At 52.5% G+C, this 27,858-nt stretch overlaps 2 protein-coding genes across 9 annotated transcripts; both read right to left on the reverse strand.

Moving 5' to 3' along the window:
- Nucleotides 1–39: 39 nt before the first annotated feature.
- Hsd3b7 (hydroxy-delta-5-steroid dehydrogenase, 3 beta- and steroid delta-isomerase 7) lies at nt 40–3,225 on the reverse strand. Of its 5 annotated transcripts, none has more exons than XM_037210239.1 (7): nt 3,098–3,222; nt 2,574–2,693; nt 2,190–2,345; nt 1,895–2,003; nt 1,726–1,825; nt 1,448–1,610; nt 40–1,059 (listed from the first exon to the last, which is right to left on the reverse strand). In XM_037210239.1, the coding sequence occupies exons 1-7, from the start codon at nt 3,213–3,215 to the stop codon at nt 614–616; spliced, it is 1,212 nt and encodes a 403-aa protein (XP_037066134.1). In that variant the 5' UTR covers nt 3,216–3,222; the 3' UTR covers nt 40–613. The 5 variants fall into 5 exon arrangements, with proteins under 5 accessions (XP_037066134.1, XP_028741443.1, XP_028741444.1 ...); XM_028885610.2 differs by having other exon boundaries at nt 40–1,029; nt 3,098–3,219; XM_028885611.1 differs by having other exon boundaries at nt 40–1,029; nt 2,574–2,745; nt 3,098–3,202.
- A 445-nt stretch (nt 3,226–3,670) lies between these two features.
- Nucleotides 3,671–27,624, reverse strand: Setd1a (SET domain containing 1A, histone lysine methyltransferase). Of its 4 annotated transcripts, none has more exons than XM_037210220.1 (19): nt 27,370–27,624; nt 25,908–26,072; nt 25,584–25,679; nt 23,296–23,566; nt 19,801–19,922; nt 19,363–19,565; nt 17,853–18,744; nt 16,916–17,707; nt 16,314–16,490; nt 16,042–16,129; nt 15,225–15,382; nt 14,981–15,068; nt 10,778–11,116; nt 6,997–8,058; nt 6,453–6,625; nt 6,263–6,373; nt 5,983–6,102; nt 4,565–4,702; nt 3,671–4,488 (listed from the first exon to the last, which is right to left on the reverse strand). In XM_037210220.1, the coding sequence occupies exons 2-19, from the start codon at nt 26,055–26,057 to the stop codon at nt 4,315–4,317; spliced, it is 5,154 nt and encodes a 1,717-aa protein (XP_037066115.1). In that variant the 5' UTR covers nt 26,058–26,072; nt 27,370–27,624; the 3' UTR covers nt 3,671–4,314. The 4 variants fall into 4 exon arrangements, with proteins under 4 accessions (XP_037066115.1, XP_037066102.1, XP_028741440.1 ...); XM_037210207.1 differs by having other exon boundaries at nt 17,853–18,747; nt 27,370–27,623; XM_028885607.2 differs by lacking the exon at nt 27,370–27,624 and adding an exon at nt 26,690–26,730 and having other exon boundaries at nt 17,853–18,747.
- Between the last annotated feature and the right edge of the window lie 234 nt (nt 27,625–27,858).

Raw genomic sequence — 27,858 nt, forward strand, 5'->3', positions numbered from 1 at the left:
ACACACAGGGTGGGGGTGGGGCAACAGGTAGACACAGACTTGGAAAGGCTTTTTAATCCAGGCTTGGCCAGACGCAGCATGGGTGGCCTCCTTGGCAGAAAGTTAATATCACAGGAGCTGAATTTGGGTGGAGAGGCAAGACATGGCGAATCATTGATTTCTTCAGTTTTCTTTAAAGCAAATTACAAGGTAAATGTCTAAAAGAAATACACCGAGGAAACTGATGGACCCATAACCTCTTAAGGAGAGCCAGATGTGGCAGAAGGCAGGTCTGAAGACACCCGGAGAAAGCAGACCAGCGGGTCTCTGGGATCTTTGCCCCTTCCAGCTTGAGAAACCGGAAGTGGGAAGGGGTAGTGGGACCATTAGGATTCAGTTTCGCCAACCAGCTGGCAGGCCTCAGTTGGGACCAAAGACAGGTCCTCGAACTTGGAGGCTGGGAGACCACCCAGGCTCGAGATCTGTGTAGTTAAAATGTGGCAGGGTCCATATCATCCGTCCAGTCAGGCACCACAGCCCCCAGCTTCAGAAGGCAGCCGCGCTTCTCTCCATCCAGTTCTGAAGGCTCAGGATCTTGAGTATGTACCACAGCGGCCTCCAGGCCCTGGCCACATCACCTGGCCGAAGCCTCCAAGGCCTGCACCCAGTGAATGGTACGGGCCTTGCTCTCTTCCCATGAGAAGAGAGGCTTGTAGCCGAAATGGCGCTGGGCCTTGTTGGTGCTGACGGTGAAGGTGGTGTTGGCCATGGCCAGAGTATAGGGGTTCAGCAGGGGTGTGTACAGCACCAGTGGGCGGAGCAGCCACTGCAGGAGGGCGTTGAGGGTAGCCAGAAGCACCAGCAGCCAGTAGGGCAGAAGTGGGTGGGTGCCTATCAGCCGAAGTCCACAGGGACCCAGAAACTCCATGTTGAAGTCCTCGTAGCTCTTATAGGGCGACTTGTCATAGCAGAAGTAGACCTGGCCACCCATGAGCGCCGCCCGCTGCTCCAGTTCTCGGGCCACCAGCACGTGCATCCAAGCCACATTGCCTGCCAGTAGGGAGGGAGGGAGATGGGCCGCTGGGGGCCCTTGGTCCAGCCCCCTATTGGGCCCCATTAGATGCCGCCCGCCTGAACCTCACTGCTGGCTGGCCAGGGTTGCCTCCCCCCAGCCCCTGTAGCCCCCCCCCCCCAGGCCGTCCTGTAGAGACGCCGCCCTTCTCTTTTTCTGGAGAACCGTCACTCACACCACTTCAGAGCTCAGCAACACCCAGGACACAGTTTTCCATCAGCCCTCCCAACTGGCATGGGTCCGTTCTCTTTTGCAACCCATGCAGGAGATGCCCACATGATCACTGTCTGCCTGAGCCCGCAGGGCCGGGGGGGACACTCGTGGCTCGGCCACCTTCAAAGCCAGCCAGTTCTCTTGCCCTGCCCTCGGCCTCCCTCTGCCTTGCTCCGTCCTTACCAACATAGACCCGACCATGCTCCACAGAAGCCGGGATGGCCCGGAACAGCCGACCCCCAAAGCGCAGGCCCTGGTTGTAGAAGTCTCTCATGACCTGGTGACCTTCACCGTAGATGCCCGTGGGTCGGAGGGCACATGTCACCAGGGGTAGCCCTCCACTGACCTGGTGGCAAAGGGAGACTGTTGGAGCACAGCCCTGGCCACCATGGGGTGGCCATGAAGCCTAGGGTTCAGGCTCTGCCTCTGCCTTCCCCCCAAGCCCTATCCTGGCAGCGTACCTTCCTCCCATTGGCCTCCAGGACCAGTTGCTCAGCGAGGGCTTTGCTACAAGGGTAGGGGTGTCTGTGGACCGCCTCGTATGGGGTGTCTTCATCGCCCCTGGAGGGGAGAAAAGAGACTCAGTGCTGGAGGGAAATGGACTCTGGAGCCAAGTGGGGCTAAGCTTACCTGTAGAAGGGGTGGCCCTTGATATTAGGCCCCACAACCTCCATGCTGCTCGTGTAGACCAGGAACTGAGTTCCAGTCCGCATACAAGCCTCAATCACATTCTGTGTGCCTGTGAAGGAAGGGGCAGACGCAAGCTGTGTCTTCCTGTCTCAGCATCTCTCTGCTCTACCCAGCGTCCAAGGAGAACCACCATAGGTCAGGAAAGGGTGGGGCAGCCTCGACCGGATGCTAAGGTCAGGCCACACACTAAGGACGGACCGGTGTCCCAGAGAAGAACAGGTAGGTAGCACCTCACCCAGCACATTCACTTTGTGGATGGTCTCTGGACTGGCCTTCCCAAACACATCCACCAGCCCAGCCGTGTGGATGACCACATGAGATCCAGCCACGGCAGCTGCCACCTCGTGGGCCTGAGTCACATCCCCCTGGATGGCGGTCACCTGCACAGGCCCTGGTGAAGAGGCCCGAGGCGGTGTCAGGGCTGCGGCCTCAGCCAGCTGCTGAGTTCAGCCTGCGTGCCCCCAGGGGCCCACGTGTTTCCAGTGACTCACCCACCCCATCTGTGGAAGCTGGAGAACAGACCCAGGAATCATCTTTTCCACAAGTGGCGGTGCCCCAGTTTGGGGAGGGATGGGGTACCACACCCTCCCACGCTACCACCCACTGCAGCGGCAGTCACCTGTTTTCAGCTCCTCCAGCCAGGAACTCAGGTGCAGGTCAAAGACACGCAGCTCCCGGAGCCTGGGCTCCCGCTCCAACAGCATCCGAACAATGTGCTCCCCCAGGAAGCCACAGCCACCTGTGACCAGGTACACCAGTGTCGGCACCTGTGCGGACCCTGCCATGCCCAGCTGTGGGGAGAGAAGTTAGCTCTAGCATGGTCCGATACCACCTGCTCCAACTCTGTTATTCCTAGAGGGGATCTAGCAGGTGGGGCAGCGACAGGGTGGAGGCGGCCGGTAGGAGGCTGTTGGTGGCAGTTGTGTGCTTTTAGCAACCAGGCTGCCTGCCCTCTTGACCCTAACTGTTGAGTCACTAGGACTGGATGTAGAAAAGGGTTAGGGATTGAGATGGATGGAAAAACTGACGGGGGGTACTAAAGGAGGGGGAAAGGCAGAGTTGGCTAGAAAGGGTGTAGGGACGTGGTAAGGGCTGGCACTGTAAGGGAAGGGCCACCTGGGGCTCAGTATCCTCTCTGCCTACCTGTAGCTAGTTCCAGGGAGTCCAAACTGGCCACTGGAGAGCTTGTGTCCTGGGCTGATGGGCCAGCTAGCTGCACACAGGCTTCCTTCCTTCCGCTTGCTCCTCCCTCCTGGCCCATTCCAGGAAGGAGACCAGCCTAGCCTCCACCCCTAGGGGCGGGCAAGGGGGTTTGGAGGGAATTCTCTTGCCAGAGTGCCCCCTGGTGGCCAGTCCACTCTGGCGGAGGACAGAACCTGCCCACTGGTGATGACGTGTCTGGGGATAATAGGGTCGTCACTGCTCCGTGACCTTGTCTCTTCCCTCCTGCTGGGTTTCCCAGTAGGCTGGAGGCCGGGCACCAGCTGTGGGTCTGGGGTCTGGGGAGAGGTGGGAAGCCTGGCCTTGGTACGGCTCTGGCTAGCATCCGTGGGGAGATTATCGGCATGGTTGTTGCAGTCCGTTAGGTGGCTGGTCCCCGGCAGTGTCTGCAGGCCTGTTCCCCCAAACTTCAGGCCACCCATTTCCCCCCTCTTGCTTCAGCCACTGTGTCAAGTCACACCCCAGCCTGCTCTTCCCAAAGATATTGACCAAGCGTTTTTGTACAATAAAGTTTAATCACAATTATAAAAATGTGGCGTTGGGTTTTCACTATTAACATTATGTACAATCCAGCCCAACAAGAAGGGCCTGCCCCCCACCATCCTGGCCCAGGAGCCAGAGCCCTGGGACACCAGGGTGGGAGGGTGACCCACAGGGTCTGGCAGGAACAGATGAGGCAGGGTTCCAGGCACAGAGTTCCCAGGACTAGGGGCCAAAGGCCCCCCCAGGGGGAGAACATGGCCACTGCCCCAGAGACCCCTAAACTGGGGAGGGTGCACATAGGGCAGAAGGGGAAGTCCCCACTAACATGAAGCAGAGGGCTCTTCAGCCCCCAAGAAGAGCATCTATACAGGCTGGTACCCCAGGTTTCCACAGGAAACAGCTGCTGGCAGCTACCAAACATTTACAGCTTCTTCTCCGCAAAGAAAAAAAAATTAAGAGGGTGGTTGGGCGTGGGGTACAGGGGAGTCAGAAGTTACCTCAAAGGACTGAGGCTCCCTTGCTGGGCTCAGGGCCCCTATCCCACATATGGAGATGGGGCATGTGGGCCGTGCTGAGCCCACTAAGGCTGGGGGTGCTGGGAGCGTAGGGCACCAGAGGGGAATAAATAGGGGTGAGGGCACCAGTCCTGCCCCACCTCAGTTGAGGGAGCCGCGGCAGCTCTCAGTGCCGCACAGACACGGGATCTTGTTGTCCTCCAGTGGGAACTTGTAGTCGTAGGTGATCTCCTCATCCACGCCAATGGGCTGCTTGGAGTAGATGACAATCTTCTTCTGAGACTCGATGGTGATCACCTTAGCGTAGCAGTTGGGCTGCAGGAGGGGCAGTGTAAGCCGCAGCCCCACCTCACCCCTGCCCAGCCCAGCCCTGGCCCAGCCCTGAGCGCACCGTGCAGCAGTGGTTGATGAACCTGGCCAGGTTGCCACACTTGGTAGCATCGATGATGGTATCGTGATCCACCCGGAAAAGGTAGCTGCTGCCAATGCCCTCCTGAACGTAGCGCTTCTCCCGCATGTCGGCCACCATCTGGGAAGATGAGGTGCACACGTCATGGACATCAGCTGCTGTATGGGCTAGACCTGCTCCCAGCAGCCCCTCTGGCCAAGCCAACAGCTCCTGGGGCCATGCTGATTGGATATGCATCTGGGTCTACCTGCTCCCACCCATTCTGACCCAAAGTCAGCCATAGGACTGGGGAAACTAGCACCGAAACTAGTTCTTCTGAGAACCTGTGTGACCACAGTGGAGCCCAGTATGCTGTGGGCCTGGGACAGCTTCTGAAACCACAGTGGCCATGCCTCCAATTGAGTCCTTTCCTAGGACTACCCTTCCCAGACACCTACTGGGCAGCTGGTGAGAGCAGATGGCAGATGCTCTGTGCCAGGACAAGGGCCTTTCAGCAAGGGGCAGCTATTCCCAGGAAATAGGCAATGCATTCGCCACTCTCACTGGGGGACCTCACCCCTTTGCAGAGTTCTAACCACCAACTCTGTAGTGAAGACTCCTCCCAGGCTTCCATCTCCAGCCAAGTCCACCTCAGTGGGACAGTGAGATGTCATTCCTACAACCCTAGGACCCTGAGCCTCACATCTGCACCGGGACAAATCTTGATCACATTCTGTTCCTTCTGCTGCTCCCAACCACTTACCTAGAAGCTCATGGAGATGCCTGGAGAAAGACCTCGACGCTTTGTTTCCACCCTCTACAGCCGACTACCTGGTCCTGTCAACCATTCTGGACCCACAGACTCGACTCTTGTCACCCTGATGTCAGTGTCTCATCCATACCTTGCCTTGATCTCCATTAAACCCCACCGAGGCCAGCCCACACAAGCTCTTCTCTACACAGCCAGACGGCTCTTACTAGCTTCTCAAGTCCTTGCCTGCACAGCTTCCAGGACATTCCCCAACCATAGGCCACACTTGACTGACAGGGTTCCAGCTCTGAGGAGTTGGCTCCACTTGCATTCCCAGACTCACATCCCTGCCACTGGCCCTGAACAGATGCAGAGGCCTCGTCCTCCTCAGAGGACCAGCTTCTGGCCTGTGCGCACACTGTCCCCCGAACTGGAGCATATATATGCAGCTGTCCAGGAGTTCATTACCCTTTAGCTTGCAGGTCTCTGGAAGGTTCTGGGTCCCCACAACACCTTCAACCAGACTGGACCACTAACGTCTAGTTTGCTGGGTAAGTCTCAAAGCTGGGCAGTGGCAGTCATGAGCGAGGCTTTGTACAAGAGATCAGATGGTGGCGTGAAATCCCATGTAGTCCAGTCAGCAACGGCTGGTGCTGGCGTGGAGCCTTACCTGGCGGATGTTCTGGCCAACATACTCTATCACCATCTCATCAGCTGCGATGGGTTCCATGGCAAACAGACCCCACTCATGGATTCGGCTCCGGCCAAATCGGAGTTTCTTCTTCCGGAACTAGGGGACAGAAGGTAGCTTTAGCTGTTAGATGCTCCCACAAACTCGGACCTTCCCGCCCCTTCAGCCCCCCCCCCCCCCAAGGATCCCGCCAGGGGCAATCTCCTTGCTGTGGTTTGTTTCACGGGGTCTCCTCCCTCCTCCAGTTCCCCCTCCTGACCTTGAGCTGGTTTAGCTTTAGCAGATCACTATCCATGATGGCTGAGGTGCCAATGGCGCTCAGTAACCGCCGCTGCTCTGACCGTCGCTCAGAAAGCACCCGATTAGTCCCCTGTGAGCAAGACAAGGAGGTGGTGAGTACTTGAAGGACAGGAAGGAGGCAGCAAGCTGGGGCTGGGGTAGGGCTCTACCTGAGTGTCCACGCCTTCCAGCTGTCGGGCTGAGACAGGGCACACATCCAGGTACTTGTCCTTCTCTTTCTTGCTAATGGGGTAGTAACCTTCGCTGCGTGCAGAGCCTGTCTGATGCTCCCGGGGCCCATCTTGGGGCCGTCGCTTGCGCTTTGGAGTGCTTAGGTTGGTGAGTGCAGGGTGTTAAGGAAGAGAACAGGTTCCCTACTGGCCAGTCCCTTGGGGCCCATACCTCCTGTCCACCCCAGACCCAGCCTACAGGGTAGCAGGTTCGATGGTGAGAATACTCAGGAGACAGACTGGAGAAGGCGAGTCTAGACCTTGCCTGTTCTGCCAGAGGAGACACAAGGCCGAGGGAAAAGACAGCTGGCAGCTAGAGAACAAAGCTAACCGAGGAGGCACAGTGAGTTAGACAGAAGACCAGCACAGTCCTAGGAGTGCCCTGAGGATGACATTTGTGGCCACATGACCCCAGGGAAAACTGTCCTCATCCCAGCCCTATGTCCTGCTCTAGGGTGCAAGCAGGCTCTGTGGCTCAGGATATTGGTGTGATGGACCCAGTGGGTGTCATTAAGCCAGTCAGCCCCGCTGGTCTGCTGCAACAGTCGCTCATACGTCAGCCGCAAGTAGCTCATGTCTTCCAAGTCCAGGCCTGAGTTCCAAATGTCATACAGGATGGTCATCTGCTCAAATTCACTCCTTGGCTCAAAGGAGGGAGGCGGTGGCGGTGGGGGTGGGAGTGGTGGCCGTCTTCGGCGAGTGTGGGAGCGGAGGCTGCGTCTCCTGACAGCCCCCTCCTCGTCGCTGCTGCTGCTGCTGCTGCTGCTTTCTGAAGACTCGGACTCCTCTTCCTCCTCCTCCTCCTCCTCCTCTTCCTGCTCTGGATGCTGCTGCTGCTGCTGCAGCTGTTGCTTTGGCTCTTCTGCCTCAGCCACCACCACCTCAGGGGCCTCCAAGACTTCATCCGCTGGGGAGCTGAAGAGAGCGGCAGGGGCAGGAGCCGACTCTAGGGGCCGAGGTGCTGGGGTGGCAGGCGGGGGCTTGATGGCCAGGGCATAGTTGTGTTCCAAGAGGATGTGGCTGAGCAGAGGGCTTGGACGCTCAGCCTCATCTGAGGTCTCTGTGGCCTCTGAGTCGTCACCAGTGGGGAGGGTAGCCAACCCACGTCGGGCTGGGGTCAGGGCTAGGTCAGCCAGCACTGCCAGGTCCACTTCTGTCCCTGACTCAGTGGCCTCTTCTTCTTCAGTAGAGCGGACACGACCTCCAGACCGATTCCGACCTCCTCGGGCTACCTCCTCAGGCCAACTCTTAACCAGAGACGCATGGTCCAGGGGCAGGTTACGAATGGTCCGCTCCACAACCCGAGGGACTTTTCGAGAGACTGGGCCAGGAGACTTAGCCTGCAGGGGGGCAGCTGGGGGAGGCTCTGGGGCTGGTGCCTCCTCTGTGGCAGAGAAGGAGACAGTTTTCCGGCGTTTCTTGGGTGGGGGTAAGAGGGGGATAGGAGAAGAGGGGCGCTCATCCAGGCGGGGGGCAGGGTCTGGAGGTCCAGCTGGTGGCTCTGCAGGAGGCTGTGGTATATTAGGAGGTGGTTCCTCAGCAGTACCTGGGGATGCAAGCACATGGGCAAAGGCCAACCTCATCAGACAAAACTGTCAGGGCTGTAGACCTGGGCTCAGCTATACTGGAATGAGGCAGCCTTATTTCATTTCTTTCTACCCCATTCTGCCTCAGCTTCCATCTAGTACACTCCTGCTCATCTATACACATACCTGCTTACACAGCGGACTCTGCCTTTCTCCTGCTCATATCATTCTCAGAACTGTGTGCTCCCTGAGCAGGACAGGGCTCTGTACCTGTTCACTATTCCAGCTGACAAGCATATACTGAGTCTGGTCATGTAGGTATGGAGAAAACTCAGAGCAGACAGATAAGAGCAGGAAGCCTCCATTCAAATGGGATAACCAACCAAACCAAATGTCTAGCCAAACTAGGAAACTGTGGAGGGAAAGACTCCCATGAAATACTGGGCTTCTAGACTTTTAGACTAAAGAGAACACGTTCCATGACTAGATAGTTGTGGGCTCAGAGCTTTTACATCTGGGTCTACCATTTTCAGAACTAAGCGGAAGCCAGTACCACGTCTGGCTGGGCAGGCAGTGATCAGCTGCACACACTGCCTTCACCTGAGTGTTCCTCACTTGGGAGCACTGAGTAAGGCCCTAAATGTGTTGTGTTCTTAGGCGTGGATATCGTGTAGGTCTCAGACACTGGCAAAGTCCACAACTTAAGCATCCAACTCAGCTTCTTTGCACAGATCTGTGTGTGCTCCCTCACATCCCCAGGCTTTCATTTAGGATACAATTTTTGGGTTACCTGCTCAGTCAGTACAACTACTTTTTTTCTGGGAATTGTTCTCGTATGTCCTCAAATTCTTAAAAACAAGGCCCTAGAAGTCGGTTCCCCAGCTTTCTCCCTCAGAGCCGTCACTAACTGATACCACAAAGACTGTCACCTGATCCAAGCTGGCCCAATCAGAAACTTTCCTAAGAAGTTCTAAGATAGATTGGTTGGCCCGTTGCTAGCCTGGTGGTTTGGTGGGTATTAACACTGCACGGGAATGAAGAAATAGAGGAAACCTATTTCCTGGGCAAAGCAAAAATAAACCAAACTAGAGGAGAAAAGAAAGGCAAGACCAAGGTTTAAACTCCCACCTTTTTAAAGCTCTGCTTTGCCTGATGTACAAAATTTATCACTCTTTGTCTTTGACCTGTCCACGCTCTCTCATCCCATGCTCTCCAGGGTGGACAACTGAGTTCACATCAATGCTCTCATTGCTCTTGGGCAGACTGTTCTTCCCAAGCCTCAGCTCTATAATCTAATTGCCAATGTTTTTAACTCAAAGTACAGAGGCCATAGCTCAAATACAAGTCATCAGTGTCTGTAATCCTAGGTCACTTTACTGAACATCTTTTCGTGGCATGCAGTATCACCAAGTTATTTATCCTGTCTTCATTCCTATTTCCACTTACTGTCTCTGTCTCAGCCTCAAGTGTAGTTCCTCAACTGCCCACCCTGTTTTTTGAGATATAGTCCTTTACTAGGACAGTCCCAGGGATCTGTCTCTGCTTCTCCAAACCTGGGGTCCTAAGTGCAAGCCACCACACCTTTATGTGGATGCTCAGATCAAACCCAAAGGTTCTCAGGCTTATGTGACAAGCACTTTACCTCCTGGGCTCTATCCCCATCCCTGACTGTATTTTACCTGTATCCCCTCAACGCTACCCTTCTATCTCCTTCCCCCTTCCCCAAATCTCTCTTTCTGAAATGTAGATGAGGGGCCCAGAAAATGGAAGGAAAACAACGCCTTCTAAGTGGCCTTTTGCTGCCAAGAGATTCAGAAGAGCCTATGAGTGTATGAGGTGTCAGAAGAGGTCATCAGAGGTCATCATCCTATAGATGCTGAAATCTTTTAAAATTTCATTTTAGAGGGACCCCTAAGTCCCAGCTTCCCATCCTCCATCCTTCGCTATCTTTCTAGCCTCTGAACAGTCTCCCTGTGACACTCTGGGTCCTCTCCAACTCCTCTTTGCAAGGCATCCTTTCAAATACTATTACCTAGTGACATGCTTCCTATGCCAAAGATAAACTTCTTTACATAGGCTCTGCATTTTGCATGGGCTGGTCCTCACCCACTTCTATAGTTCTGGCCACCCTCCACCCTAAATTTTCAACCTATCATAGGGTGACCTTTCTTCCAAGTCTTCCAACTTGCATTCTGTGCCTTATGCAGAGCTTATATATCTGCTAATTCCTCCTCATTATGTGTTTTGCCCAGACTTGAGCCCAACTGTGCTTCAGCAGGAGGATGTTTGCAGACCCAGAGATGCCTTCAGGAGTATGAGTTCCTTGCATTTTTCCTTCATAGTACTTATCGGTTTGAAATCATAGTTATTTTTAATGCATTTACTGCTTAACTGGCCTGTATCTTCCTGTAGACTGAAAGCTTTAAGAGGATGAGAACAGTTCCTGTCAGCAGACACCCCATCATAGCTTCATACAGCTACTGGTGGTAGTAGTGCTCCATAAACTTCTACTGTTATGAATGAACAGTCCCTACAGTAGGACCACCATATGCATGTGCTAGAGACTAACAAGGACCATACACATACAAAAGAAAGCAAAGGCAGAACGCAGTTATGAGTTAATGTTGCTAGGTTCCCACTTACCTGCCTCCACACATACAGAACACCTCACGTACTGAGGGTAGGTAGACACCATCCTCTAAGACACTGACCACCATACATCTTAGTCATGTCACCTACCTGTAGGCCGTGTGGGAGATGTCTCCTTTTCAGGGAGAGGCATGACAGGGGAGCCTACAACTCTGTCTGTCTCAGGCTTCTCATCAGGTGCTGGAAGGGGTTCTGGGACTTCTCTGGAGGTTGGTGACACTGGGGGAATGACTGCTGACTGCTCCTCTTCTTCAGAGGAGGACTCTGATGAGGAAGATGAGGAGGAGGAGGAGGAAGAGGAAGAGGAGGAAGAAGAGGAGGAAGAGGAAGAGGAGCTGCTACTCTCAGAGTCCGACGTGCTACCATTCTCTCCATCTGAGTCAGCATACAGAGAACACTGGGAGGATGAGTCGCTGTCCTCATCCTCACCTGGAAATCCAAAAAAGACAATCAGTGGTCAAGCTGAGGGATCATTCCCTAAGTACTCTGGATGTGAGGCTCTAGGTCAGGTGCTACGAGTCCAAGAAGTCAAGAGGTTAAATAAGCAAATACCTGCTCACAGTGACAGATGTTAGCACAAGGGACTGAAGAACACAGGAAAAAAAGCCCTGAGTTCTGCCTAAAAGAACAAGTCTGGGAAGGCCGCCCTAAGAAGATGCTAAAATCAAGGAGGAGGAGGAGATATCCCACCACAATGAAATGGAGATGGAGCAGGAGTGTCAATAACAACAGCAACAAAAGAGAGAGAGAGACCTGGAGACTGCCAAGCAGTCAGCTCGGACCACCAGAGTGGGTTTGCAGAAGCTGGACAAAAGAACTCGGGAATAAACAGTACATGCTTGGAAAGCAGAAAGAACACTGAGTGTGGCGAGAGGTCTGAAGGGGGGGGGCCACAAACATGTGGCATAAAAGCCAAAGGAGGGACAATTCAGGGGAGAGTGTATCAGCAAGGAGTGGGGAAGGTATGACTAGTGCACAGTCACAGAAATATTGAGTGTCACAATGAGATCCTACATTGTATCCCCTAAAGAGATTCATTAAAATAAAGCCATTCAGCAGGGAAGTGGTGGTACATGTCTTTAATCCTAGCACTTGGGAGGCAGAGGCAGATGGATCTCTGGGAGTTTGAGACCAGCCTGGTCTACAGAGTGAGATCCAGGACAGCCAGGGCTACACAGAGAAACCCTGTCTTGAAATTAAAAATTAAAAATAAAAAGCCAAATAAATTAATGGGAGGTGAGTTGGGGGGAAGGCTAGGGGTGGGAAGAGGGAGGACTGGGGAATCTGTGGTTGATTATGTAAAATGAATAGAAAATCTCTCAATTAAAAAAAAAAAAAAAAAAAAAACCGGCCGGGCGGTGGTGGCGCACGCCTTTAATCCCAGCACTCGGGAGGCAGAGGCAGGCGGATCTCTGTGAGTTCGAGGCCAGCCTGGGCTACCAAGTGAGTTCCAGGAAAGGCTCCAAAGCTACACAGAGAAACCCTGTCTCGAAAAACCAAAACCAAAACCAAAAAACGGGGGGGGCGGGGGGGGGGGCGCTGGGAGATGGCTCAGAGGTTAGGAGCACTGGTTGCTCTTTCAGAGGTCCTGAGTTCAATTCCCAGCAACCACATGGTGGCTCACAACCATCTGTAATGAGATCTGGTGCCCTCTTCTGGCGTGCAGGCATACACGCAGGCAGAACATTGTATACATAATAAATAAATAAATTAAAAACAAAAACAAAAAAAAAACGGGGCTGTTACCTGCAGGATATAGGACCCTGCACCACATCTGCCTGCATGCTGCCATGCTCCCGGCTATCACACTAATGGACTGAACCTCTGAAACTGTAAGCCAGCCACCCCAATTAAATGTTTTCCTTATAAGAAAAAAAAAACGGGGCTGGAGAGATGGCTCAGGGGTTAGAAGCACTGGCTATTCTTCCAGAGGACCCAGGTTCAATTCCCAGCACCCACATGGTGGCTCACAACTGTCTGTAACTCCAGTTTCAGGAGATCTGACACCTTCACACCAACACACATAAAATAAAGTTAAGCCAGATGGTGGTGCACACCTTTAATCCCAGCACTCGGGAGGTAGAGGCAGGTGGATCTCTCTGAGTTTGAGGCCAGCCTGGTCTACAGAGTGAGTTCCAGGAAAGGCACCAAAACTACACGGAGAAACCCTGTCTCAAAACAAAACAAAAACAAAAACACAAAATAAAGTTAAATAAATCTAAAAAGTGAGTAAATAAAAAAATACATAAATGAGCCAGTCATTGGCAGTAGGTACATTAATCTAGAGGTAGAGGCAGGATGATCAAAGTTTAAGTTCATGTTTATCTACATGGCAAATTAGAAGCCTGCCGGGGCTATGTGAAACTCTTCCTCAGCAAAATGGCTTCAGCAGGCACCTGTTGCCAAACTGATGACCTGAGTCTGAACACTGAAACTGACATGATGGAAGGAGAGAGCTGATGCACATACACATGCATATCATGGCATAGCCCTTACATATAGCACACTTATGGAAGATCAGTACTGGATGAGAGGGTACTAAAATCCTGAAGACGTATGATGGGAAATGCCTGTAATCCCAGCACTTGAAAGACTAAGTAAGGCAGTGAGGCCAGGAGAGAGGGAGAGAGAAAGAGGGAGAGAAAGAGAACAGAAGCATCTCTGAATTCCATAACGGAGTCAATTAGAAGGTGGCAATGGTGGTGGGGACCTGGAACACGAAGACAAAGCGCAGACGAGCACATGAGCAGGGCCGGACTGACTATACAAATGGCCTATAGTGTCCCTCTGGCCGAAACAGGGAGTTAGGCAAAGACTGCAGAGAAGAGAGGACATTTCCTAAAATGATGGCATGTTGTAATTCTAGCACTCCCCTTAGGTAGAGGCAGAACCAGGAAAGGATTACAATAGAAGGCTAAAAATCCTGTCCCTAAGAATTAAAGGAGAAAAGCAGAGAAGACAATTCAAGATGCAAGTCACAGGGACAGCTGATGGGAAGGGCCAAGGACCTACAGGAGGAAGCTGCCTTCCTTCTGATCAGGGAGCCCAGCCCGCTGCTTCTCTTCTTCACTGAGACCTCAGATCATCATTGCTACCAACCCCGGACGCTGCGGGAACAGGATTTCAGAGAATTCCTCATCGCCATGCAGACAACAGGCCCAGCACATTATCAGACATAATTACCCTATTTCACCATCCTTAAAAAGTGATGATGCAGTGACTGGACCTGTCACCTGTCACGTCTGTTCCCTCCAACAAGCTCTTTTCCCCCACTTTGGTTTTCAAGACAGGGTTGTTTTTGTGTGTGTGTACTGCTCTGGCTGTCCTGAACTCACTCTGTCGACCAAACTGGCCTCAAATTCACAAAGGTCCTCCTGCCTCTGTCTCCTGAGTGCTAAGACCAACAAGCTCTTAAAAGCAGAAACATCTGTCTGGATCAAGGCTTTGTCTGAAGTTTGAAACAATAAGTACACATAGGAGGTTTTTGGGTTTGTTTTTTTTTTTTTTTTGGTTTTTCAAGACAGGGTTTCTCTGTAGCTTTGGAGCCTGTCCTGGAACTCACTCTGTAGACCAGGCTGGCCTGGAACTCACAGAGATCTGCCTGCCTCCCGTGTGCTGGGATTAAAGGTGTGCGCCACCACTGCCCGGCGGTTGCTTTTTTTTTTTAAATGCACGTTTCTTAAAAACAAAAACAAAAAGGTCTGTGGAGTTGGACGAATGCACTGGACCCTCTGGAACCGAAGTTACATGGGTGCTGAGAACCACACCGGGGTCCTCTGTAAGAAGCACTAAGTGCTACCAACCACTGTGCTGCCTTTGTCGCCCCCAACCCACTTCTAAGGAATGGAGGTCACTAAACCATGTACGAGCCATGAAGACGTGTGGGTGGACGGAAGAGTGTCTGGTAACTGCAGAGGCAGGAACAGAAAGGAAGCCTGATGGCTAGGCCTCACAGGAAGAGCAGTGCTCTAAGATAAGAAGGTCTAGACTGGTACCATCAAGGTGTAAGAGGAAAGTGCATACCCTTTACCTCTAGGACCTGAGAAAAGAAACAGACTTTGCTGGACTGTCCACAGGGAACGTATTTCAGAAGAGGGAGTTCTCTGAATTAATGGGGTTAATGTTTCAAAGGGTCCCAGGATTCCAAAAAATGCCATTAAACAACTGTCTTTGCAAAGGGCAAGACTGACCAGAAGTCCAGCAGGAAAGATCTATGAATTCAGGAAAAGACAAACCAGATAGTATAATCCCTTCTTCCTCAGACCTGAACTCTGTTCACCTGTCTGAACTTACCATCTGATGCCTCTGTCTCCTTCTTGGTGGCATCCACAGCTTCTTCCCGCTCTTCATCTTCCTCATCTTCTTCATCATCATCCTCATCCTTAAAGAAAAGGACAAACTGAGACTAACAGGAAAAAGACAAGTCTTCACCCACGAAGCCCTGCTGACTGTCTGGATTCCAGCTCAGTGAGAAGCTGGCTGTGCAAATAGGTGTTCAGGAAAGGCTTCTGGCAGACACTGGGTGCTAGCATCTTACCTTCTCTGAGGAAGACTCCTGGGATGCCTCTTCCCCTTCACTGTCCAGAGCAAAGGATTTCCGGTGCTTGCCTTGGGTCTTCCCTCGTTCTTCATCTCGCTTTGGAGGCTTGGTCCCTGGACGTCCTGGTTCCCCAGCTTCCTTCTCTCGCTCAGGATCTGCAAGAGGAAGTCAGAGCAGTTGTAACTGATCAGTAATTACTTCTCTCCTATCCCAGATGCAAGGAACTTGACACACACTATTGCCCACTTTACTGACAGGCTGAATTTACAGACAGAAAAAGTTGAAACTCAGCACAGAGACCAACATCCTAACATGTTATACAACTTAAACTACATCCCGCACGTTTTCTTTCATCATTTTGTACGCTGGGTGAAAGAGGATGCCAACTTGTTTTATCAGGCCCAAGAAAATAATACAAGGCAGAGAGTTCTCCAGGGAAGCAAATCAGACTCAATAAAGAAGCCTCGAGTCACACAGCTACCAACAGCCCAAACTTAGAGACTAGGACGGCTCTACCACAAAAGCATTAGATGGTGAACTCCAGATGTGGAATTTCTTCTTTGTAAGTGGAAAAACCAAAACACGGAACCGTTTAAATCAGCACAGCAGAGATAAGAACCATAACTAAAACCGTAACTCAGGGACAAGCCTATTTGATGCCTTCTGGAATTCCTTTCATTCACTTGAAGTCTGTACCAAGGTCTCCATTTGGTGCCTCCCCCTCAGAGATACCCTGACCCCTTCGTCTCTCCTCTTGCTTGCTATCATACTCTAAGTAGACCACCCCTCCTCCTCTGCCCCATCTCTTACTTACCATCTTCATCTTCCTCGGCTGGAGTAGAAGGCCTGGGTCTCTTTTCCTCACTGGCCTCTGAAATTTCTGATGGCTCTTTCCTCTTTACCTGGCAGATGCAGAAACACAGGGCCCACTTAGAATTCAATCAGGGAGGAGCATGAGGAGGAGGGAGGGAAAATTAAAAACAACCCCTCAACTACCATCACCCACAGCCTCACCCAACTCCCAACCACCATTTCCCCAAGGAAGGGATGCCCACCCGCTTCCCCCCCCACCACAATCCTGGATACCTTAAATGAAGGCAACCGCAGGGCCCCTCGTAGCCCTGACCCAAAGGCAAAGGCCTCAATGCCTGTGATACCGCCACTCTTGGCCCAGTCTACGAGGGAGAGCATGCCTGGCTCTTTGAGCTTCATCTTTTCTTTATCCTCTTCCTTGGCTTGCTGCTTGGCTGCATTCTGGAATGGCTGCAGATAGTAGGGAGACTGAGCTGCAGAACCCAGAGCACAGGTATTCCCGCCTGCCCAAGAACCAACAATGCGCCTCAGGAACACAGACATCCATCAACTGACATTATTTCTGGTCAATTAAAGCAGATTCTCAAGTCTGATAATTTAGGGCATCCACCCTTAGGAAACAGTTACTAATTTTTACCATGTGACAAATGGTAAACACTTAAGAGTTCTGTCCACTGCAGGCAGCAAAGGAGCCAGGACAGAGCTCTTCTGACCCAGGCCTGTGCTTACCTTTTGCTGGGTCTGACTCCCCTGCCCATTATGCCCACATCCACTTCATTTTCTCTTACCCCTACTCTGACCTGGGCAACCTGGGCAACTTCAAGGCCTATCTCCTTCAGCAAACACCCGAGTCCGCTGTCCCCAGACCTCCTCACCTTGGCCTTTTCTTCCTTGCTCTCCCACCACTGGTCAAAGGCTCCAAAGGCCACATTCTCCACCATCTTGCGGTTGAGGTCTCGCTGCATAATGCTCTTCATCTCTTGGACAAGGGTGGCCAGCACACGACCCACAGTGCCTGCTGACGGTAGGGCCTTGCTTTCTGCCACCTCTGCTTCTTCCCTGTGCGGCAGCCGGGCCTCTTCTCCCGAGGCTGAAGAAGGCAGGGGCTCGGCTGCCATGGGCAAGGGCAGGTGGTAGGCTTCCCGGGAGTATGCCCCACGACCTTCTTGCCCTTGTGTGTACAGCGCGTAGGGCAAGCCGTAGGCCGCCTCTTGTGGGGGTGGGAAAGGGAGGAAGGCCTCGCCAAAGGCCCCACCAGGAGGACCAGCTGAGGCAGCAGTCAATCCCTTGCCCTGCCGCAGCTGGTGGAGCCGAGTTAACATCTGGGTCTGCATCTGGAAGGACATGGGCATCCCTCCCCACTGTGCCCCAAGTCGATCCATAAGTTCCAGGGAGTTCACAAAGTCATAGATGTGGGGTGGTGGTGGTGGAGGAGGCGGAGGGTACTCAGGGGGGGGTGGTCCATCTGGATGGGGTGGGAGGAGGTAGGCAGGTTGATGGGGAGGATAACCCAAGGGAAGGGAAGAAAGGTAGGGAGGAGGAGGGGGAGGTGGTGGTGGTGGCGGCGGAGGCGGCGGCTGCTGGGGGGGCGTTGGGGCTGGAGGAGGTGAACCACCCCTGTCATCATCAGAGATCTCCATATCTTCTCCGGAAGAACACGGAGAAGCCTGTAGGGTACGGAGCAGAGTCACAGACAGCTCCCATTAGAACTCCCTGAGGTTGCCCTCAAATCTGTTTTCTTGTCTGAGCACCTTCCCTCTCCCCTAAGACATACACTTCCTTCCCAGATCCTATGGCTGGCTCCAGGCTCACCTGATTCTGTCCATTGGCCTTTGGTGACTCCCGGGCAGCCCCCGGCTCTCCACTCCCAGTAGGTGCTACATCTTCAAAATTAGCTGGGGCAGGAGGGGGTGTGCAGGGACCATGACCTGCCCCAGAAGGCACCTCACCCCCTGCATCTCTAGCCCCAGGGCCTGCACTGTTGTTCTCTTCTTCTTCCTCTGTATCAGAGGCCAGGAAAGAAAATTTGGAGCGCTGTTCCTTCAGCAGCATTTCAATGCGGGAATCCAAGCTGCTGTGCTGGGCAAAGGGGACACTCTCATTGGTGGTCTCTGGGGCTGGGGAGCCAGAACGGGCAGGTGAAGGTGGGCGTGGGGAAGTCCGGGCTTCTTCTCTCTCAGGGCTGGGTGCCCCACCACCACCACCACCACTACCACCACCACTACCACCACCACCACCTCCACCACCAGGTTCTGGAGGCTCTGGAGGTGGGGCCTCTGAGGCAGGGGGCCGGTAGTCTTGGTCAGTGGATCGGTTGGGCTCAGGGGCCAAATAGGAGGTATAGGAAGGTGGGAAGCGCTCAGCCGTATTTTCAGCAAATGGAGCCCCAGGAGGGTCCTCTCTAGTTGCCCGGCGAGGTGGGTAGGAACTGTGACGCTGGTAGCGATTCCAGCTTTCATAATATGCTGGGTAGCTAGAGTCAGAACCACGAAACTGAGAAGCTGAGGAAGAAGCTGAAGAGGAGGAGGAGGAGGATGACGACGAAGAGGATGAAGATGTGGAAGAGGCGGCTGCAGTGGCTGCAGCAGTTGCTGAGGTGGCAGCAGAAGTGGTTGCAGGGGCTGAAGATGCAGAGAAATGGCGGCGAGAAAAGGCATCTTGATAGCTGTTCTCCGACCGCCGGGGTTTGAAGGAGGAGGAAGTGCTGCTGAGGAACAAGTCGGGAGTTAGCTAGGCTCCTCCCTCCGTGACCAAGCGGACTGCTTCCGGTGTCATGTCAGAGCCCCTCCTGGATGCAGATTTGATCTCAGCATCCACATGGTGGCTCAACCTGTTCCAGGTGATGCACTGCACAGGCACTAAGAACACCGTGTGCAGACATACATACAGGCAAAACCCTGGGACACACGAAAACCTTTACAAATCTAAAGATGAGCTGGAGGGGTGCTGCTCACAGGTTAAGAGCACAGACTGCTCTTGCAGAAGATCCAGGTTCAATTCTCAACACCCCCATGATGGTGGATAACCATCTATAACTTCAGTTCCAATATATCTGTCTCCCTCTAGCCTGTTTGGGTACTGCGTGCATGTGATAAACATACATACACACATCTAAATACACACAGACCAAAATTCTTCAACATCTGCTTCTATGTTGCTGATCAGGGACCACATTAGTATCCCTGAACAGCAATTTGTCAGTTGAAATTAGAGAGTAAAACAAATAGTTTCCAATTCCTTCTCACAGAGACTTGGGGCTCGCTCTTCACAGCTGCAGCTCCCAGAATCAAACGGCCCAGGCCAAGATGGGTGTTGTCCATACCTGCTGGAGTAGGCAGAGTCCTGAGAGTAGGGGGTGCTACCCCGAGGTGTGTAGGGGGTTCCTTGGGAGGACTGAGGGGTGAACTGGCCAAAGGAAGACGGGGTATCTTGGGAGCAGGGAGTGCCATTGCCAGGGGTACCCCCCACAGCAGTGCCTGCTGGGTAGGCAGCTGTGTCCGAGGAAGATCGACGGCGGGCTTCAGTCTGGAGAAAAAGTGAGGCAAGGAGAAAGGAAAAGAAGATCAGAAATAATTTAAAACTGTGTCCTACCCCAATCCAAGAGCCCCTGTTCTTTTGTTTCTGAGAGCACCTAGGCATCATTCCTTAGCTCTTCCTATCCTTAACAGTAAAGTTTAGGACCTTCCCAGATGGTTCCTGCTCCTGGTGACCAAGTAATGAGTCCATGTGCCTAACACCACGGCAGCCACAGGCTTCTCACCATCTCAGTGGCTGCTCCAGAGCTCTGGAACTTCTCACTCAGGGCCTTGCCTCCAGTGGGCACAGTCTGAGGTGTGTAGGAGCCATTGACAATCAATTCATAGTACTTCATTCGTTGTTGTCCTAGACAGAGAGAAATGGGAATTAATGGTCAGGAGGAAAAGCAACCTCCCTAATTTGGTAGTCGCTTCTTCCTCAGGCTCACGTCTCCTACAGTTCCTTAAGTTGTATGTTTTAGAACATCAGTCTCATACTTAACTCAATCCTTGGAAACATCAACCTCATTTCTACCCGCTTATTGTTTTAACTAGATCTATCCTTTCTTTTTATTTTTTTGAGACAAGGTCTCACATAGCCAAGCTGGTCAGACTTGCTGTATAGAAAACTATGACCTTCAATTCTTGACACTATTGTCTCTACTTTTCGGGTTCAGGGTTGCAGGTATGTAGCGCCACATACTGCTCTTCTGCAGATTTATGAAACAAAGGGTGGCTCATCTCTACTCTTAACTATCAAACAAACAAACAAAACCATTAATGTGGGTAGGCAACAGTGCTTGGCTTTTCATGAGAGAGGCCTTGGGTTCAATCCAACCACCCTATTTTGTATCCTCAGTTTACACACATACCTCAACTAGAGTATTTTGTAAACTTTGAGTACCCTGCACAAAATAGAGGTCTATCTGCTAAGCCCCTCACCCCTTAAGTTATAAACTAAGACTGCAAAACTGCAGCTGCACGAGTCCGTCTAACCCACGGGGCATTTTCTTTGCCTTGCACAACGACCTCAAAGCTCTTAGACGGGGTTAGGTGGTGAGAGGTGTGCTGGGTAAAGTGCCTGCCACCCAGCCTGACACACTAATTTGGATCCCTGGGACCCACGTGGTGGAAGGAGAAAATAAATTCCTACTTGCTGCCCTCTGACCCTCACAAGGCCATATGTGCACAATGGACATGCGAACACACAACAAATAAATATAGGAAAATTTCAGAAGGATCCTGGGTGGCAGTGTACGCCTTTAATCCCAGCACTGGAGAGGCAGAGGCAGGCAGATCTCTGTGAGTTCGAGGCCGACCTGGACTACACAAAGAAATCCTAAACCCTGTCTTGAAAACGGGAAAAAAAAAAAAAAAAAAAAAAAAAAAAAATTTCAGAAGGGTGTAATCCTTAAAAACAAAGAGGCGCCAGTATAGTGGTACACACCTATAATCTTCATACTTGGGAGACTGAGGCAAGGCCAAGGATCCCTCCAGCTCACTATGAACTAGCTACACAGTGAATACAAGTTAACCAGAGACAGACAGCAAGACTGACTCAAAAACATAAACAGGGAACTGGAGTGTAGCTAAGTTGCAAGGGTATCTTCCTAGCATGTACAAAACTCTGGATTTCATCCCCAGCATCACATAAACAAAGCATGGTGGCACAAGTCTATGATCCAAGATGAAGGAGGATTGAAGCCAAGGTCATCCTGGGCTACAAATGAAGTTCAAGTCCAGGCTTGGCAACATGAGATCCTGTCTCAAAACACAAAGACAAGGGCTAGGAGAGGCTCAGTGGTTAAGAACACTGCATACTCTTGCAAAGGACCTGGGTTTGGTTCCTACTACACACATCATGGCTCATAACTATCCTTGACTCCAATTCCAGAGGATCCAACATCCTCTTCTGGCATCTGTGGGTGAGCACGCACACACAAGCAAAAATAAATCTTTAGAAGCAAAACAAAACAAAACACACCAAAAATAAAACCCATGAGGTAAAGTGTAGGATTCAAAGGCAGCTATAGAGTGAGACCTATAAAACAAACAAAAATGTCAATTAAACTATTAAAGGCTCTTTAATCTTAGCACTCAGGCAGCAGAGGCAGGCAGATCTCTGTGAGTCCAAGGCCAGCCAAAGCTATATGAGAGTCTATTTCAAAAACAAAAACAAAAAAACAAACCTAAAAACCATGCGATCACATATACAAGTCTAAGTCAAAGTTGAGAACGTGAGTCGTTACTCCCACTTGCAAACACCAATGAGCAGCTGCTTCCCTTAGATGGCACTGTAACCTAGTTTGCCGGGAGTCTCATTTCTCCCCTGTAATTCCTTGAAAGCAGTGGAAACCAGCTCCATTTTTACTCTGTTTGTCTGTGTGTGTGATGAACTTGTGGCTGTCCAAGTGCATATACATGGAGGCCACAGAGGACACTGGGTATCTCCTATTATTGCACTCTATCTCGCTCCTTCAAAACTGAAGCTTGCCATTTCTTAGGCTGGCTGATCAGGGAGTCTCTGGGATCTGCTTGTCTCTACACATCAACACTGAAGTTACAGAACTATACCAGGATTTTATGAGTGATGGAGATTCAAATTCACGTCTTTATACATACATAGTAAGTATTCTTACCCACTGAGTTATCTCCCAGTTCTTTTGGTTTTTTGAGACAGGATCTCATTATGTAGCCCCAGTTGGCCTGGAATCATCTGTGCAGACAGGCTAGCCTCACACAGTCCTCCCATCTCTGTCTCTCAAAACTAGGGTTATAGGCACACGCTACCATGAAGCTCTGCTTTATTTATTTTTATCCTCATAGATTTGGTTTTATTGGGAGGCCATGAGCATGCTAGCCATGTTCTCTACTACTGACCCAAAACTCCAGTTCCTCAACTACCTAAAATTTCAATCTTAGTATATGTGCTACTGAAGCAAGCACAAAACATCTATAATTTCACAACAACTAAAAAAGAAAAACCCTCGGCCGGGCGGTGGTGGCGCACGCCTGTAATCCCAGCACTCGGGAGGCAGAGGCCGGTGGATCTCTGTGAGTTTGAGGCCAGCCTGGACTACCAAGTGAGTTCCAGGAAAAGGCACAAAGCTACACAGAGAAACCCTGTCTTGAAAAAAACCAAAAAAAAAAAAAAAAAAAAAAAAGAAAAACCCTCACTGAGCCAAAGAGATGACTCAGCAGTTAAGTGTACTGGCTGTTCTTCCAGGGGACTGGAGTTCAGTTCTCAGCACCCATGTGGTGGCTCACAACCATCAAAACTCCAGTTCCACGGGAATCTGATGCCTTCTTCTGACTTCCATGGGCAGCAGGCAGGCATGCATGCTGTACACAGATATACATGCAGGCAAAACAGTCATATACATAAAAATAAATTAAAATCTCAGTACTTTGGAGAACCCAGTATTAGATTTACTACAGTTCAAATCTTACCCTAAGTACAATTTCTTATAAGCAAAAAAGTGTGATTGACAATGGGGTACTCTCATTATCATGTAATCAATAACATTTAAAACAAAACAAAACAAAAAACCCTGGCATGCACCTTAATTTTTCTCTAAAACTTGAAACATTTTAAGTTGAGAAACACACCTGGCCTCAAGAATTTGGGCAAAGAATCTTGACCCCAATTACTGGCTGAGCCGGACAGGTGTTTGCCGATTATTTGCAGGTATTATCCCTGCTACAGACCAAGCCTACGGAACAGGCAGGGAACCCCTCACCTTTGATATCAAGCTGAGCATGGATGATATTGCCCATGACAGAGGTAAGGTGAAGGTTTTTGACCGTTTCTTTGGCACCCCGAGTGCTGGTGAAGAGCACACGGGCCAGGCCCAGGTGCTTGCGAGTGCGTGGATGAAGAAGGATCTCCACTTCTTCCACCTCACCATACTTCCGGCACATATCCTTCAGGAAGGTTTCCCGCACATTGTCATTGAGCCTTGCAAAAGTTACTTCCTTTAGTGGGATCTGTCCAATATAGAATTCATCCAGCTGTGGAAAGACAAGAGTTAGTCTGAGGTTTCCATAATGAGCATAGTTCCCTCACCATCTGGGAAACTTCAGGGATCATGACATCAAGATAGGTCTGGAAGACTGATGTGACAGGCAAGTGAAGTGAGGATCACAAGCCCTACATTAGTACTGACCTCTCTCTCTCTTTGAATTCCTCTTACCTCAAAACGAAAAACGGGGGGGGGGGGGGGGGGCGCACACAAAATGTAAGAATCAACATATACAAGAGAAAGCAGAAGAAGGAAATAATCTATTAGTTCAAGTCTACTGACTACCATAGATTAGATACTAAAAACACAAAGGTAGGAAAAAAATTTCCCATTGAGAAAAGAGACAAGACAGTGCTGAGTGTAGTGTGCACTCCTATAATACTAGCACCTAGGCAGATGCACAAGAATCCTCAGCTCTATCAGTTCAAGGCCAGCCTAGGTTACCTAGCAAGACAATGCCTCAAAAAGAAAAAAAAAAAAAAAAAAGATGAGATATATATATAATCTAAACATGACACAGTGGTAGCAGAGATGTAGACAAGGTGTCTGGGAGCCAAGAAAAGGATCCTTCATACAGAGAAAAACTGGGAAAAGAGTTACAAAGATGCTACCGTTCTTATTGGGCTTTGTATATAACTCAAAGTTTACCAAAACAACAGATTTCCAAGACATGGAATTATCCATCTTGATGATATCCATTGAAGAGGGTCTGGTTTAGATATAACAGGGGTATGGTATCAAGGAAGTGATAAGGCCTGTCCAGATCAATAACCACACATGCCAATGCCTCAAAACAGACTTAGCATGCCAGCAAGATGGCTCAGTAGATATAAGCACTTGCTACCAAGCCTGACAATCTTGAATTTGATCCTTGGATCCCATGGTGAAAACCAATTTCCACAAATTGTGCTCTCATTTCTACATGTGCACAATGGCATGAAAGCTTGTGTGTGAACACACACGTGAAAAAAAAAAAACGAACAGACTTGTCCTGCAGTGGTGGCCAATGCCTTTGATCCCAGCACTCAGGAGGCAGAGGCAGGCAGATCTCTTGAGTTGAAGGCTAGCCTAGTCTACAGTGTGAGCTCCAGGACAGCCAAAGCTACACAGAGAAATCCTGTCTTGAAAAACCAGAGGGAAAAAATAGAAAAGAAAAAAAAAAACACACTTGGAAAATAAAAGCAAAATAACAAGAGAAGCAGAAGACAAAAGACAGCAAGACAGAGTCTAAACCTGAGGAGGGGGGAGTCACAGGCACCATGTGAAGTGAGCGTGAGCCTCTGCATGAAGAAAACGGCGGTGGTGGAAAGAGAAAGACTGGATGGAAAAGAAAGAACTGCCAGGAGACTGCTAGGTTTCTAGCCTGTGCACCTGAGTATCTGCTGTTGCTATTCAGTGGTAGAGAAAAATGAAAAGGATTGCGAGAACAAGGACAGTGTGTTTAAGTCTCTAGTTCTGGGTGGAAGCTAGCTGAAGTAGGTATGGGAAGTAAACATTCCGGCAATAGAGCTTAAGTGAGATTGCCCAGGGAAAGGGAAAGAGGGGTGAAGGCACCCCATAGAGTAAGAATAAGTGAAAACAAACAAACAAACAAATTGGAAGGAAATGAAGAATCACCAATTCTGTAAGCTCAGTCTGAAGCTTGAACATCCCACCGAAGCGGGACGTGGAGCCGCTCTTACAAACGAGTTGGAGGAGCACATGCCCAATGACAGTGGGGACCAGAGGACTCCAAGTGGGCCGTGGCCTTCGTACCCTTCACTGCTGAGTAACTAGGACAGCCACCACCATGCTGTTTCCCACACCACCCACACTCATCCCTCAGACATCCACACCCTTGTCACCAGCGATACACTAGACACCTCGGCCTCACAGGTCAACAGCAATGAGATCTGGTTGTCAGTGTTGCACTGAACAGCCACTTTTGGTGTGCTATGGCAAGACCAGGGTGCTAGGGTCCTTGACACTCTCCAAGAACCCACATGCGGGAGATCAGCGACACTTACTTTAAACTTAGGAACTGGGAGGGAAAAGTCTCTGTTTTTGGACCTGACATGGCAGCGGGGGTCTTGGAGGTCTTCCACTGGCGTATACTTCGAGTCCTAGTAAAGAACACAGAAGGAGATGAAATCAGGATGATAGCTGACCAGGCTATTGACTCCATGAAGCCCGTGCAGACACAGACACACACAGACACAGACACACAGACACACACAGACACGCGCGCACACACACACACCGAAGAGCTGACAGAACTTGCTCGTTCTCAAAAAACCCAAGCTGCAAGTACAGGTCTGGGTGCTGACAGCGGGGAGCGCCCGGGCACTCACGCTGACGCTGAAGTGGACTCCGTCGTAGCGGTACACCTTCTGCGAAGGCCTGCGCAAGGCAGGGTCCAGAGCAGGGTCCACGATGAGCTTGTAGTTCCGCCACTGGAAGCTCGCGGCTTTCTGCCCGTCTCCCCCACCTTCCTGGTCCATCCTTGCTCATTTACCCTGCCAGGAAAAGAGCGATAGGCCATGGGGGTCCCTCTCCCCGGACTAGCCCGGGGGAGGGGGCCAGGTGGCCTTCCCCCCCCAGCAGCCCCGTCCCCACACCTCAGCAGGACCCCGGGGGCTCCCCGGGGGTCCCTGTCACCCTCCATCCCTCTCCGCCCCCAACTCCACCCTCGGGGCCCAGGCCCACCTCGCGCGCGCCCCCTTGCTCCCCTTCCCGCTCTCCCCAGCGCGCCCCCTCCCCCGCCCCCTGGCAGGCCCCGCCCCCTCCCGCCCCCTCACCGGCCAGCGGCCCGGGCCGAGCCCCGCTGCTCCTCCCGCTCCCGCTCCCGCACGGCCGCTCGCGTCCCCGCGCCCCGATGCCCCGATGCCCCGGCCCCGGAGGGGGGCACCTTCTTCGGGGCGTTGGAAACACCGCGAGACCGGGCCTGAGACCCGGCTTCGGCCCCTGGATCCGGGCGCGGGGTGGAGGGGGGGGGCGGCCCGCGGGTAACGCGCGCCCCGCTGCCCTCTCCTCCCGCCCGGGCGCGTTCGGGGCTCGCCCCCCCCCCGCCCCGACACACACACACACACACACACTCCCCGTCTCCGCGCACGCGCGCCGGGGCCCTACTCACCCGCTCGTGGCGAGCGGCTCCCCCTCCCCCCACCGCGCGCAGCACCTCAGCGGCGTGAGGCGGCGGCGGCGGCGGCGGCGGCAGCAGCGGCAGCGGCAGCGGCGGCGCGAGACCCGGCCCCGCAGCGGTGGCGGCGGCGGCGGCCCCCCCACCACCTCCTCCTCCTCCTCCTCCTCCCCGGCGCGCGCACCAAACACCACCGCCACCTGCACGAGGCCCAGCGGGCGCGGCGTCTGCATTCGCACTTTCGCTGCGAGGGCGGCCGAGGGCTCCCCGGGGCCGAGCGTAGCGGCCTGGCCCCGGCCGGCGCCCTGTCAGGCTCGGGAGTTGCAGCCCAGGGAGCCCGAAGAGGGGCCGCATCCCCCGGAGAGCGGACTGCGCCACCCTGATCCAGCGGCCCGGGCTTTGGGGTTCGTGACGAATCGGCGGCGGCGAAAGCTGCGGCGGGCCCCCGAGGAGAGGGGGGGGCGGAGCCAGGGGGAGGCGGCCAGCCGGAGCTCGGGAGATGTGAGTGGTGCGTCGAGCGACGCAGATTCGCGAGGCGGGCGGGGCAGACGAGTGGACAGGATGCGCGCTCCTTGGCTCCTCTTCCCTGCCCCTTCCTTGCGCAGCTCAAATGCCTAGGAGGCTGCGGTGCAGATTCGCCACCGTCCCGGGCTGTGGCCGTCACCTCCTCTCACCTGCGGTGGAGTCGAGAAAACGACGCCCGCTTAGCCAAGCCCTGTTGGCAGTGTCGACCGCTACTCCCGGGTCTCTGCTTCTGGCACGGCTCAAGTAGCCGCGCGCTCCCGACTTAGGGCGAAATGGCTCCAGGGGGAAAGTCTTCCCAGAGTGTCTTGAGACATTTCGGGCAAGGGAAGGCGCCCAAATAATCTTTTAAGGAGTCGGGTAGCGAATCTGCGGATCCGGTTGTGGGCGGGGCTGGCGCGCCGCGCAGAGAGGCGTGGCCAGGCGTGCGGAGCCCGGCGTAACGGGCCGCTGGCTTCCCGTAGGAGCCGCCGAGCCCTGGGCGGGACGGGAGGTGGAAAAATACAAGCAGCAGCGGCGGTGACTCAGGCCCTTCGCCGGCCCGCGCACAGAACGAGGTGGTCGCTTTCTTGCCGCTCTTCTCCTCGGGCCCCTGCTGTTGTTTTTCGGGCAGAATAACATCGAGCTTGCTGCGCCCCGGA

The sequence above is a fragment of the Peromyscus leucopus genome, chromosome 1, assembly GCF_004664715.2.
Source record: "Peromyscus leucopus breed LL Stock chromosome 1, UCI_PerLeu_2.1, whole genome shotgun sequence".
NCBI lineage: Eukaryota > Metazoa > Chordata > Mammalia > Rodentia > Cricetidae > Peromyscus > Peromyscus leucopus.

Bases quoted from the DNA above. Each gene is read 5' to 3' on its own strand.
- Setd1a (XM_037210207.1), bottom strand. From the start codon at position 26,057: ATGGACCAGGAAGGTGGGGGAGACGGGCAGAAAGCCGCGAGCTTCCAG. The intron at 11,117-14,980 runs GTAAGTTCAGAC...TTGGATTTCCAG, and splicing joins GGAGACAGAGGCATCAGATG to GTGAGGATGAGGACAGCGAC. The intron at 4,703-5,982 runs GTAAGGCTCCAC...TCATCTTCCCAG, and splicing joins TTGGCCAGAACATCCGCCAG to ATGGTGGCCGACATGCGGGA.
- Hsd3b7 (XM_037210239.1), bottom strand. From the start codon at position 3,215: ATGGGCCAGGAGGGAGGAGCAAGCGGAAGGAAGGAAGCCTGTGTGCAG. The intron at 2,694-3,097 runs GTAGGCAGAGAG...ACCTGGTCACAG, and splicing joins CTCCCTGGAACTAGCTACAG to GTGGCTGTGGCTTCCTGGGG. The intron at 2,004-2,189 runs GTGAGGTGCTAC...CTTCCTTCACAG, and splicing joins CCACAAAGTGAATGTGCTGG to GCACACAGAATGTGATTGAG.